The sequence below is a fragment of the Mastigoproctus giganteus genome, chromosome 7 (assembly GCF_048544385.1).
Source record: "Mastigoproctus giganteus isolate SK-2022 chromosome 7, ASM4854438v1, whole genome shotgun sequence".
Taxonomy (NCBI): Eukaryota; Metazoa; Arthropoda; class Arachnida; order Uropygi; family Thelyphonidae; genus Mastigoproctus; species Mastigoproctus giganteus.
The window spans coordinates 65,300,286-65,315,115 of NC_143581.1; the positions used below are offsets into that span (position 1 = coordinate 65,300,286).

The following is a 14,830-nucleotide window of genomic DNA, read 5'->3' on the forward strand; positions in this document are numbered from 1 at the left end:
AGATTATTACCTACGACAAACATTTACAGAAATGTTGAAAGCTTTGGACATGTCCAACATTACCATCAGAGAATATTAACGATCATATGATGTCTTAAAGGGCATCACTTACATTAACACAGCCTGGCCAGAAGTGACTGGCAATTATTCAATGGAGTGTGGTGTAAACTTGTCCCAGAACTCATGCATGACTTCAGAGCAATCGAGCTACAACTGAATGTTGTAGAAGACATCAGCAGGCTGGCACAAGAGGCAGGGTTAGAAGAAGTTACAGTTGAAAATGTAACTGAGCTCTTGAAAAGTCATGCAGAGACTCTTTCAAAATGTAGACCTTGAAGAGTTAGCTGCAGAACTTAGCCAACAGCAAGAGGAAGAGAAAGAAGAAGACTCTCCTTTAAAAATTATGAAGACCAGTGATTTACAACAGATCCTTGCAAGTGTAGATTCCCTCACTAATGAGCTCTGTGACATTGATCATGATTGGGAGAGAGGAGTGCCACAGTTAAAAGGGGTGTCATATCAACCCTGAGCCCTTATTTTGAAAGTCTTAAAGAAAGGAGGAAGAAATCCAGGCAATCAAGACTTGATCCGTTCTTCAAAAAAAAGGCAATCTTCTCAACCAGGGCCGTCAACAGAACATCATCAACCTGGGCCATCAACCAGGGCCATCAACAGAAGATCCTCAACCAGGACCTTCAAAAGCCAACTAAAACTTGGGCATTACACCACTGTCAAAATGTTTTATGTATGTATTAATTTATTTTATATTTACATGCATGTACTATTATATTTATGTAGTTTAAAAATAAAACACTTTTTTAATTAAAAAAGTTTATTTCTTTGCTTTAAATATACCAGTATTGAAAAGGGTAGTAAAATTTTTGGTGCCTGGAATCTATCCCTGTGATTTTCTATTGACTCTGTGATATAAAGGATTCCATTTTCACCGATTCCATTTGCACCTGTTCCCCCAGGAACCTAACCCTGGCGTAAATCGAGGGCTACCTGTACCTAGTTGATGCAGGTTGCAAGTGTAGTGGTAAGTCAGTTTTGTATGATATAAGAACTGGGAAAATAAATATAAGAGCAGGAGTATGTTATAAGCCAAATGAGTATGATGAAAAACTACACAGACTACTTGGGCCATCCAATTTGATGGCCCAAATAGAGTGGGCCATCAAATTGGAATATCTTATAATGTGAGATTTTAACTGTCTAGATGTTGACTTGAACTTGTGGGTAGATGTCTCACAGAGTAGCAGAGCTTTGCTGGATATATTGGAATACTGCTTTCTATAGCAGTATGTTAAATATGCAAGAAGCGAAAGCAGTCCTCTTGATCTGATTATCAGTAGCGGCCTTTTTGTGCATTAAGAATCTCCAGATAAAAGAACCACCAGGGAGAAGCCCTCATAATATATTGATGTGATGTGGTATTTACTTAAAGAGATAACTACTCTCAAGGGTCAGAAGGGATATTTGTTTCATAAAGATGACTACCGTGTTCTTAGACTGTTTTTAAATTATTTTAATTGGTACCAACTGATGCTACCAATTTCAAATTCTAAATGGAGAGCATTCAGGGAAGTAATCATAGAAGCAACTGAGCTTTTTATACCAACTTATGTAAACTTTGTAGACTTCTTTACTTATGTATACTCTAGAAGAAAGGGATGAATCAGATTGGTCGATTGTTGATGATTCTGCTCAGATAGCTGACAAACTGAATGAGTATTTTGCATCTACATTCACACATGGGAAGTGGATGCCAGAAGCTTATCAAACTCTAAAAGGGAGTTATATGATATTGTAATAACTGAGAGCAAAGTGGAGGGAAAATTGTTGAAGTTAAACACAAGAAAGGCACCTGGGGTGGATGGAATCTATCCAGTTATATTAAAGGAGGCAGCAAAGAAAGTAAACAAACCCTTAGCCATAATTATGAGAGCATCCTTGGGCTCAGGAGAGGTCTCACGGACTGGTAGATATGCAAATGTATCCCCAATTCACAAAGGGGATCGAAAGGTGACAAGTTAACACAGACCTGTTAGTTTAACTTCTGTTCCAGAGAAAATAATAGAGTCACTGGTTAAAGAAGCACTGTATGGATCATCTAGACATGATTGCAGTTATAGTTCAGACACAGTATGGGTTTGTTAAGAAGTCCTGACTGACCAATTTGATCGGATACTATGATGTAGTCACAAAGGAACTGGATGCAAAAAATTATTTTGATATCATATACTTGGATTTTTGGAAAGCTTTTGATAATTTTGCACATGGAAGACTACTGTACAAGTTGGAGCAGTATGGCATTAAGGGCAAGTTGCTACATTCAATAAAAGGATGGTTGAGTAGGAGAACTTGTGGATTGGTCACTCACACACTAACAAGACTTTTGTGGATTTATTGGATGATTGTTTTCTGCAGCAGCATGTTCGAGAGGCAACCAGAGAGCGTAATACGATTGATCTGGTTATTAGCAGTGATTATTCATGTATTAAGAATTTGCAGTTAAAAGGAACCACTAGGTGGCGAGTGATCACAGTACTGATGTGGGATTTACTTAAAGATATAATTACCATCAGGAGTAAAGGAAAGGGTTTTTGCTTCCGTAAAGGTGAACTACAGTACTCTCAGACAGTTTTTAAATTCTGTACAGTAGGACCAACTGATGATGTTACTAACAGCAAATTGGAAGTGGGAAGCATTCAAGGAATTAATCGTGGAAGCTACTAGACTTTTCATACGGATTAAGAAATATTGTTCAAGGTTTAGGCCTAAATGGATGTCAGATGAACTAATGAGACTCGTGACTTAGAAGAAAAATGGGATGCATATAAATTATCAGGCGACAGAGGCCAATGGCACATATAAGCTAGTCTGTAATCAAGTCACAAAAGATATTAGGCAAGCGAAGGCAGATTACAAGAAATCTTTGGCAAAGGATGCTAAGAAAAACAGCAAGGACTTCTTTACTTATATCAACTCTAAAAGGAAGGGGGATGAATCAGATTGGTCCACTTGATATCAATGGTTCGATTGTTGATGATCCTGCTCAGATAGGTAACAAACTGAATGAGTATTTTGCATCTACATTTACACATGAGGAATTATAAAGGGAGGAAAATGCTGCTAGAAGTTTTTCAAACTGTAACAATTAATGATTTTAATGTTTTTGTAATAACTGAGAGCAAAGTTGAGGAGAAATTGTTGAAGTTAAACATAAGAAAGGCACCTGGCACTAAGCAAACCTTTAGCCATAATTATGAGAGCATCCTTGGACTCGGTGGAAATCCCCACGTACTGGAGATGTTGTTGTTGTTATTTGGAGCATTAGCAACTAAGGCCATATTGCTCCAGGGATATGCGGTGGTCATTCCCTGACCTTTCTGCATCCTCCATATTTGGTGGTCACAGGCTCGAACCCCGGTCTAATCAAGAAGCGTGTGCTACGCACTGCTGCTCCTGCCCACCTGGCTACGGAGGCGCCCCAACTGGAGATGTGCAAATGTATCCCCAATTCACAAAGGCGATCAAAGGGTGACACGAGTAATTACGGACCAGTTAGTTTGGCTTCTGTTCTTGGTAAAATAATGGAGTCACTGGTTAACGATGTATTGCAAGATCATCTACACAAGACTGCATCAGTAATTCAGACACAGGTAAAGAGGTCTGTGTGCTCTGGATTCATTCTGTATAATCTATCATGTAGCATAGAGCGAAACGGAAAGTAAAATAAAATAAATGGCTGGTTTAATGTTAAATAGTAAAACAGAATATGTTAAATACGTACAGTACAAAAAGGTTTTGGTTATTATGGTAATCTTCATCAGTTGAACTGAAAGTTTAGGAACCTAAACTTTTTAACATTAAACCTGTCATTTATTTTTATTTTACTTTCCGTTTCGCTCTGTTCTACATAATAAATTATACAGAATTCAGACACAGAATGGGTCTGTTAATGGAAAGTCTTGTTTGATAAATTTCATTGGATACTATGATGTCGTCACAAAGGAACTGGATAAAAAAAATAATTTTGATATCATATACTTGGATTTCAGGAAAGCTTTTGACACTGTTGCTCATGGAAGACTAATGTACAAATTGGAACAGAGTGGTATTAAGGGTAAGTTGCTACATTTGATAGAAGATTGGTTGAGTGGGAGAAGACAGAGAGTGGTAATCAATGGATGCTGCCCTTCGTGGACTAATGTCATTAGTGGAGTCCCACAGAGTTCCGTGCTGGGCCCATTGTTGTTTTTGTGTATTTATCAATAATATCGATGAAGTTATATCAGACTTAATGTCCAAGTTTGCAGATGATACAAAGGTTGACAGGGTTGTTAATGACAGTAATGGTAGTGTGCTACTGCAACAGGATCTAGAAAATTGGGGCAGATGGGCTGAGAAGTGGCAGCTGACTTAGGTTGGTAGAAAATGAAAAAGACCCGGGAGTAATTGTGCAGTCAGATATGAAGTTTTCTGAGCAATGCAGACAGGCTGCAATGGCAAGTCATGGGGTTTTATCAGTGATATACAGGAATTTTGCTAGCAGGGAAAAGGAGGTGAATATCCCTTTTTATAAGACAGTGGTCAGGCCTCGCCTTGAGTACTGTGTACAGGTCTGGAGGCTTCATTTTAGGAAGGATGTAGATTTGTTTGAGCTGTACAGAGAAGGGCAAAAAGATTGGTGAGGGGAACGAAGGGGTCCTCTTACAAAGAGAGGCTTAAGTTTTGCAAATTGCAGCGGCTGGAGACTAGGCACCTCCGAGGTGATCTTATTGAGGTGTATAAGGCCTTGAATGGGTTCAACATGCTGAATTCTGATGGAATTCTTCCGCTTGCTCAGATTATGAACCAAGGTGGACATAAATTCAAATTTTAGGAAAGAAATAGTAGAAATAAATTGTAGAATAGATGTGTGGAAATTTGCCTTTAGCCAGCAGGTGGTTAATTTCTGGAACAAACTTCCATCTGTCATTGTGGAAGTTGATAGCTTTAATAAATTCAAGGAGGAACTGGACAAATGTTTAGAGGGAATGGTTGTGTGAATTTTTTCTTTGGCTGATGATAAGGTCGTACGGTTTATACATATGATAAGCTCACACGCTTACTTTGTTGCATCACATGCCTCTATTACTACTACTATGAGACAGAGAGCGGTAATCAATGGACAGTGCTCTTTGTGGACTAATGTTATTAGGGAAGTTCCCCAGGGGTCTGGGTTGGGCCTATTTTCAATGATATTGGTGAAGATATATCAGGCTTAATGTCCAAGTTTGCGACGATACAGAGGTTTTTATGGTTGTTAATGACAGTAAGGATGGTACACCACTGCAACAGGATCTAGAAAAGTTGAGCAGATGGGCTGAGAGGTGGCAACTGAAGTTTAACATTGACAAATGCAAAGTACTGCATATGGGTAGCAGTAACCCCAGGGTAACATGCCAACTGTGCAGTACTACACTCAGGGTAGTGGAGAATTAAAAAAACCTGGGGGTAATTGTGCAGTCACTCTTTCTAGATATGAATTTTATCCTCAAATAGGCCTATGGGGCTGGGAAATTCCATATTCAAGACAATTAATACTCAAACACTAGCCAAGTAATTAAATATTTAATAAAATAAAATAAGATTATACAGTAAACTGGACTATTACAATAAATGCTAAAAGAAATAAAATCGGTTTAAAACAGTTAAAACCAACATCGTTAAAATAAGTTACAATACTGGAAATCTGAAGCTTTCGGAGACAGCTGTCTCCTTTCTCAACAGGTACTGTTGCTATAGCGACACATCCTGCTGCTGCTGTATAAGTTTGCTTTTTTGCATCATATGCCTCTACTAATGCTAATTTTGTTTGGGCAGATGGGCTGAGACATGGCAATTGAGGTTTAATGCTGATAAATGAAGGATGCTTCATATGTTCAACAGTAATCCCAGAATAACATAATAATTTGCCTTCCCACCACACTCAAGGTGGTGCTGAGCAAAAGAGACAGGGATAGAGCTCAGAGAACTTCATGTCATACAGTATGACATGAAGTTCTCTGAGCAGTAAGACAGGTGCTGATAAGACAGCTCATGGAGTTTTGTCAATGATATACAGGTATTTTGCCAGAAGGGATGAGGAGATGATTATGCCATTGTATACAGCAGTGGTTAGCCTGCATCTTGATTACTGCATACAAGCCTAGAAAAGCTTCATTCGAAGAAAAATGTTTATCTGATGGAATGTGTGTAGAGAAGAGCAACAATAATAGTGAAAAATACAAAAAGATATGCTTACCATAAAGGCTTCAGTTGTGCAAATTGCAGCACTTGGAAATTAGGCACCTGAGAGGAAACCCGATTGAAATGTTTAATTGCTTTAAATGGGTTAGTACAGTAAATGGTGAAGGCATTCTTATTGTTTTTTGGACAGCAGTCATAAGAATGTATAAATTTATATTTAAAAAGGATGGTTGTAGGATAGGTGAATGAAACTTTGCATTCATCAAGAAAGAGTGAGTGATTGTTGAAATAAATTTCCATGTGGCATTTTGGAAATGCATGGAATTTAAGAAGGAAGAATTAGATAGATTATTTTAGGGGATGGAAGGATGAGGTGGGATTTTTTTTCCCTTTTTTTTGGATGCTCCTTGCATTATTTTCTGATACTAATTCTAATAGCAATACTAATATTTAAAGTTATATGAGGTTTCATAGAAATTAAAATTCTGTTTATTCTATTAAATAGTGCATTTAATTTTCAAATTGATTGTTCTATTGTTTTAACACCTGGTAATATATATTTTAAAGAACCTGATTATATTTCTCCAGGCGAATTGATGATGATAGAGGCAAAGCTTATGAACTGGGACAAAGTGCCGTAAAATGCATGCGTGGGATTCTTTTTTGTTGGATGAGGCAAGCTATGGAAAAGGTAGGAAAATGAAATTCTGTATTGTGGATTATGAATTATTAAGATATTTATTTGATTTGATTTTTGACAGAGTTCAAAATGAAATGAGTACATGAAAAATACGAAGGACAAATTTTATCAAAATGAAAAGAAAATGATAAAATGGACCTATTGTCTTCTCTTGAATTAAGGAAACGTTGGTGTTGTACTCTTCCTTGGACACTTCTAATTAGAATAAGAACTGAGAATTTTCTGCTGCTCTATGAAATTCTAATTTTTTATTATTTTTTCAAATTTTTTGATTGAATGACAATTTACCCAAATTTCGTTAATTGTTTCTAATTCACTGATTGTCATTGATTGATGTATTTTGTTTTTCTTATAATTATTATCTGAAACAGTGAGGTAATCAAATATCTTTGGATTTTAAAAATAATTAATCTTAAGTAGTTAATAATAGTGAAACATAATGAACTATTTATTACCCAATAATATTGAAACATAATAATATTTTAGAGAAACATAATATTTTAATAATATTTTATTTTATTTTAAATATTAGTATTGCTATTAGAATTAGTATCAGAAAATAATGCAAGGAAATTATATTGAAACATAATAATATTTTTCTTCTCTAAATATAATAATATTTAGAGAAGAAAAATGCATGGGATGCATATAAATTATCAGGTGACGCAGAAGCCTGTGGCAGATATAAGCTAGTCTGTAATCAGGTCACAAAGGAGGTTCGGCAGGCGAAGGCGGATTACGAGAAATCTTTGGCAAAAGATGCTAAGAAAAACAGCAAGGATTTCTTTACTTATATAAACTCTAAAAGGAAGGGGTGAATATGATTGGTCCACTTGACATCGATGGTTCGACTGTTGATGATCCTGCTAGATAGCAAACAAACTGAATGAGTATTTTGCATCTACATTCACACGTAAGGAATTATTACAGTTTGAAAATGGAAGAAGGTTATCAAATTGTAGCAGTGTGCTTAATGATTTTGTAATAACTGAGAGCAAAGTGGAGGAGAAATTGTTGAAGTTAAACATAAGAAAGGCACCTGGGGTGGATGGGATCTATCCAGTTATTTTAAAGGAGGCGGCAAAGCAACTAAGCAAACCCTTAGCCATAATTATGAGAGCATCCTTGGACTCAGGGGAGGTTCCCACGGACTGGAGATATGCAAATGTGTCCCCAATTCACAAAGGTGGATCGAAGGGTGACACGAGTAATTACAGACCAGTTAGTTTAACTTCTGTTCCTGGTAAAATAATGGAGTCACTGGTTAAAGATGCATTGCAGGATTATCTAGACAAGACTTCAGCAATAATTCAAACACAGCATGGGTTTGTTAAGGGAAAGTCTTGTCTGACAAATTTGATTGGTTATTATGATGTGGTCACAAAGGAACTGGATGCAAAAAATAATTTTGATATCATATACTTGGATTTCAGGAAAGCTTTTGACACTGTTGCGCATGGAAGACTACTGTACAAATTGGAGCAGAATGGTATTAAGGGTAAGTTGCTACAATGGATAAAAGGATGGTTAAGTGGGAGAAGACAGAGGGTGGTAATCAATGGGTGCTGCTCTTCGTGGACTAATGTTATTAGTGGAGTCCCACAGGGTTCGGTGTTGGGTCCACTGTTGTTTTGTGTATTTATCAATGATATTGATGAAGGTATATCAGGCTTAATGTCGAAGTTTGCAGATGACACAAAGGTTTGGCAGGGTTGTTAATGACAGTAATGGCAGTGTGCTACTGCAACAGGATCTAGATAATTTGGGCAGATGGGCTAAGAAGTGGCAACTGAAGTTCAACCTTGACAAATGCAAAGTACTGCATATGGGTAGAAGTAACCCCAGAGAAACGTACCAACTGTGTGGTACTACACTTAAGGTGGTAGAAAATGAAAAAGACCTGGGAGTAATTGTGCAGTCAGATATGAAGTTTTCTGAGCAATGCAGACAGGCTGCTAGGGCAGGTCATGGGGTTTTGTCAATGATATACAGGAATTTTGCTAGCAGGGAAAAGGAGGTGATTGTCCCTCTGTATAAGGCAATGGTCAGGCCACGCCTTGAGTACTGCGTACAGGTCTGGAGGCCTCATTTTAGGAAGGATGTAGATTTGCTTGAGCGTGTACAGAGAAGAGCAACACGATTGGTGAGGGGAATGAAGGGATTCTCTTACCAAGAGAGGCTTAAGTTCTGCAAATTGCAGTGGCTGGAGACTAGGCACCTGCGCGGTGATCTGATTGAGGTCTATAAGGCCTTGAATGGGTTGAGCACGCTGAATTCTGATGGGATCCTTCCACTTGTTCAGATTACCAACCTACGGGGACATAAGTTCAAATTAAGAAAGGACAGATGTAGAATAGATGTGCGGAAATTTGCCTTTAGCTAGCGGGTGGTTAATTGCTGGAACAAACTTCCATCTGTCGTTGTGGAAGTTGATAGGTTAAATAAATTTAAGGAGGAACTGGACAGGCATTTGGAGGGAATGGTGTGATTTTTTTTTTTTTTTGGCTGATGCTGCATAAGCTCCTACACTTGCTTTCTTGCATCATGTGCCACTACTACTACTACTACTATAATGGATTATTAATTGCCTGAGAATAGTGAAACATAATTGATTATTAATTAATTGATAATAGTGAAACATAATGGATTCTTAATTATCTGATAATAGAAGAACAATAATCATGGATTATTAACTACTTAGTCATAGTAGAGCATAATAATGGATATTATTAACTACTTATTAATAGAGAACATGAAATCTGAAAAATTTCATATTTTATAGATTTTGCAGTTTTTATGTTCCATGTTTTATGAATAGATGGCAGGTATTTATTATTCAAGAAAATTCATGTGCTCCTTATGTTGATGGTAAAGATATATGATACAGAAAATTCTCTTAAGAAAAGAATTTTCTGAAAATTCTTTTCTTAAGAATTGTATCCCAGCATTATTAATCAACAAAGAATAATGTTTTTACTTTTTCACAATGTGTCAGTGTTTTTTTTTTTTTTTTGTGCTGTTTTAATGAGAAACGTGATATAATCAAGCAGTTACATATAAAAAAAAAAATAAAAAAACAATAGGGAAATGAACTGTGCCGATAGGAATCAGAAAGGAGATTTCTTCTGCGAAAACTAGTGGACAGTGTTATACATCCTTCATCGTCATCAGCCATTTTCAATCCACTGCAGGATGTAGGACTCTCCAACAACTTTCCAGTTCCTTCTGTTTTGTGCAATGGCCATCCATTTACTACCCACAAACTCATGAATTTCATCTACCCATCTCCGCCGTTGTCTTCCAGGTTTTCTTCTAGCTCCTCTTGGATACCATTCTGTTATTTTCTTAGTCCATCTGTCATCATGTTTTCAAGCTATGTGTCCTGCACAAGACCATTTTAGTTCTTTAGTTTTGATAAGAATGTCCTTTATTTGAGTTTGCTGCCTAATCCATGTGTTTCTCTTCTTATCTAAAAGCCTGATTACCAATATAATTTGTTCCATTCTTCGCTGTGTAGTTCATAGCTTCTCTTCCATTCTTTTGGTGAGTGCCCAAGTTCCATAAGTCATGGTGGGGAGTATACATTGGTTCATTATTTTACGTTTTAGACAAACTGGGATATTGCTCTTCAGTATGTGACTATATTTCCTGAATGCTATCCATCCAAAATTTATTCTTCTCTTGACTTCCAGCCATTTATCATTATTACAGCTAATAACTTGTCCCAGATAAGTATATGACTCCACCTTTTCAATTACTGCTCTTTCAATCATTATGTCCCTTTCTGTGGCATATTTGTTCATCAGGTGCCCGTAGCCTGGTGGGCAGGAGCAGCAGTGCGTAGCACACGCTTCTTGATTAGACCGGGGTTCGAGTCCGTGCCCACCAAATATGGAGGATGCGGAAAGGTCAGGGAATGACCACCACATATTCCCAGAGCAATATGGCCTTAGTTGCTAATGCTCCTAAAAACCAAATAACAAACAAACAAACAAACTTGTTCATCCTTACTTTTGTTTTAGCCATATTCATTGTTAGTCCAAAATCCTTACTAACAGTGCATAACTGATTAAGATTTTCCTCTAATTCTTTGGGATTGTGGCTTATGACCCAATGTCATCTGCAAATCGTAAATGGTTTAGGTACTCTCCTTTCTGTGGCCAGTCTAATCTTCTGAAAGCTTCCTCAAGGGCAGCAGTAAACAGCTTCGGAGATATTGTGTCTCCTTGTCGAACTCCTTTCTCGATTTTAAACTCCCTACTGTCTTTGTCTAGTCTAATAAAGGAGGTAGCACTCTCATATATTTTCTTCAAAGTCATAATATATGGGGTATCTATGCCTTGTCTTTCCAGTCCCCGAAACATTGCCTTATGCTGTATGGAGTCAAATGCCTTTTCATAATCCACAAATGCCAGTCATAATGGTGTTTTATATTCATTTTCTTTCTCCATTAGCTGTGATATTACGTGAAGGTGATCCATAGTTGAGAATCCTGTCCTAAAGCCAGCTTGCTCTTTCGGTTGATTCTCATCAAGTATTCTTTCTAATCTGTTAGTAATGACCCTGGTGAACAACTTGTAGACGTGGGATAACAAGCTAATTGGTCTATAATTTCCAATTTCTGATTTATCTCCTTTCTTATGCAGCAAAACAATGATTGCATTATTCCACTGCTTAGGTGTCACACCTTTTCTAATGCATTTTGTGAAGAGCTTGCTAGTTTTTGTGTTATGTCTCTTCCTCTTAATTTTACCAACTCTACAGTAACTTCATCTTCCCCCGGGGCTTTCTGATTCTTCATTTTCTTCAATGCATGTTCTACCTTATCAGGAAGAATATCGGGTATGTCATATGTGTTGCTAATCTGTGATCCATCTTCCCCACTGGCATTATTCCCTCACTGGCACATCCGTAGCCAGGTGGGAAGGAGCAGCAGTGCATAGTACACGCTTCTTGATTAAACCGGGGTTCGAGCCCGTCACTACCAAATACGGAGGATGCGGAAAGGTCGGGGAATCACCACCGCATATCCCGGAGCAATATGGCCTTTTAGCATTAGCATTAGTAGAGGCATTTGATGCAAGAAAGCAAGCTTATGCAGCATCAGCTAGAAAAAAAAAAAAAAAAACTGTTCATTCGAAATACCTGTCCAGCTGAGCCTTAAACTTATTTAGGCTATCAACTTCCACGACAAGGGATGGAAGTCTGTTCCACCAACCAATCACCCGCTGGCTAAAGGCAAATTTCCGCATGTCTATCCTACATGTCTTTCCTCAATTTGAATTTATGCCCTCTCAGGTGATTATTCTGAGCAAGAGGAAGAATCCCATCAGCATTGAGCATGCTCAAACCATTCAAGGCTTTATACACTTCGCTGGTGCCTAGTCTCCAGACACTGTAATTTGCAAAACTTAAGCCTTTCTTCGTAAGAGCACCCCTTTGTTCCATTCACTAATCTTGTTGCCCTTCTCTGTACTCGTTCCAGCAGCTCTACATCCTTCTTGAAATGAGGCCTCCAGGCCTGTATACAGTTCTTTAGGTGTGGTCTCACCGTTGCCTTATACAAGGGAATAATCACCTCCTTATCCCTGCTAGAAAAATTCCTATATATCATTGACAATACACCATGAGCTACTCTTGCAGCTCGTCTGCACTGCTCAGAGAACTTCATATCTGCCTGCACAGGTCCCTTTCATTCTCCTCCACTGTCAGTGTAGTACCACAGAGTTGATACGTTGCTATGGGGTTGCTGTTTCCCATATGTAGTACTTTGTACTTTACCTTTGTCAATGTTAAACTTCATTTGCCACCTCTCAGCCCATCTGCTCAACCTTTCCAGATCCTGTTGCAGCAGCATAGTGTCATTAGTGTCCTTGACAACCCTGCCAAACTTCTTGTCATCTGCAAACTTGGACATTAAGCTTGATATACCATCATCAGTATCATTTATAAATACAGAAAACAATAATGGACCCCATACTGAACCCTGAGAGACTCCACTAATAACATTAGTCCACGATGAGCAGTGTCCATTAATTACCACTCTGTCTTCTCCCCCTCAACCACCCCTTTATCCATAGCAGCAACCTGCCTCCAATGCCACACTGCTCCAATTTGTGCAGCAGTCTTCCATGTGCAACAGTATCAAAAGCCTTTCTAAGATCCACGTATGTAATATCAAAGTTATTCCCTGCATCCAGTTCTTTTGTGACTGCATCATAGTATCCAATCAAATTGGTCAGATAAGACTTCCCCTTAACAAAACCATGCTGTGTCCGAGCTATAACTGAAGTCTTGTCTAGATGATCCTGCAGTGCTTCTTTAACCAGTGCCTCCATTAATTTTCCGGGAACAGAAGTTAAACTCACAAGTGTATAAATACTTGTGTCAGCCTTTGATCCTCCTTTCTGAATTGGGGTCACATTTGCACATCTCCAGTCCATGGGTACCTCCCCTGAGGCCAAGGAAACTCTCATAATTATGGCAAAGGGTTTGCTTACTTCCTTTGCTGCCTCCTTTAATATAACTGGATAGATCCCATCCACCCCAGGTGCCTTTCTTGTGTTTATCTTCAACAATTTCTCCTCCACTTTTCTCTCAGTTATTACAAGATTCTCTAGCTTACTGCCAGAGTTGAATACACCTCTGGCATTCCCCTCGCTGAATAACTCCTCATGTGTGAATATCGATGCAAAATATTCATTTTGTTTGTTAGCTACCCGAGCAGGATTATCAACAGTTGACCCATCGATATCAAGTGGACCAATCTGATTCATCCCCTTCCTTCTAGAGTTTACATAAGTAAAGAACTCTTTGCTGTTTTTCTTTGCATCCCTTGCCAAAGATTTCTCGTAATCTGCCTTTGTCTGCCTAACCTCCTTTGTAACTTGGTTACAGATCAACTTGTATCTATCATAGGCTTCTGTGTCATGTGTTAATTTGTATGTATCCCATGCATTTTTGTTCTCTGCCATATGTCTCATTAGTTCATCTGACATCCTTAGTTAGTAATGCTCCTAAAAGCCAAAAGCTCCTAAACAGCAACAACAATATTCCCTCACTCCTTGTATAATTCTCTATAGTAGTCTTCTGCTATTTGAATTATGCCTTCTCTGCTATTTATAAGTATACCATCTCTATTCTTCAGTTTCAGTATCATTTGTCTTTCTGTATTACTGCTCATGGCTGTTGATTTAAGTCCTTTGTTTTCCCTGAATGCTTCTTTTACTTTTCTTGTGTTAAATATTCTTATGTCCTCTCTGAGTCTGTTTCTATTAGTTTTGCATAACTCAGTACACTCAATTTTCTCCTTGTCAGTGTGTATCTTGCTCTTCATTTGTCGCCTTCGATTCATCATAACAAGTGTTTCTTGACTAATTTTTTCTTCTTTGGATTTATTTTTACCTATAGCTTTCGTGGGCTTTATGACTTTCAGAAAGTTGTAATATTTCTCGTCGATATCTTGGTCCTGAGCAGTCTGCAGAAGCTCAAATTTGTTCTTAAGTTCCAGTACATACTGATTTTTTTCCTCTTCTGTTATCTCAAAGACCTTTGTATTATTTACTCGAGTCAGTTTTTTCCTTTCCTACATCTATATCAAGTGTACATCTTACCATTCTGTGATCACTTCCAACATTTACCTTATTCAGGATGGTAACATCATTCACAGTATATCTCTGTTAGTGAGGATCAAGTCAATTTCATTAGTTGTTAATCCATTTGGACTCTTCCATGTCCACTTTCTGTTCACCCTTTTCTTGAAAAAAGTGTTCATTACTGACAATCCTTGAGATTCAGCAAATTCTACAAGTCTTTCTCCTCTTTCATTTCTTTCACCAATTCCAAAATTTCCTATAGTTCCCCTTTCTGCGCTGTTTTGTCTTTTTCCAACCT

The 14,830-nt window shown here is 37.9% G+C and overlaps 1 protein-coding gene across 3 annotated transcripts in view; it reads left to right on the forward strand.

Moving 5' to 3' along the window:
* Positions 1–14,830, forward strand: part of LOC150082968 (putative phosphorylase b kinase regulatory subunit beta) — a 735,196-nt gene that overhangs the window by 53,453 nt on the left and 666,913 nt on the right. For all 3 annotated transcript variants that reach the window (XM_090377701.1, XM_090377699.1, XM_090377700.1), the window contains exon 4: positions 6,826–6,928. In XM_090377701.1, the coding sequence (XP_090233827.1) occupies positions 6,826–6,928 (103 nt within the window). The remainder of the gene's footprint in view (positions 1–6,825; positions 6,929–14,830) is intronic.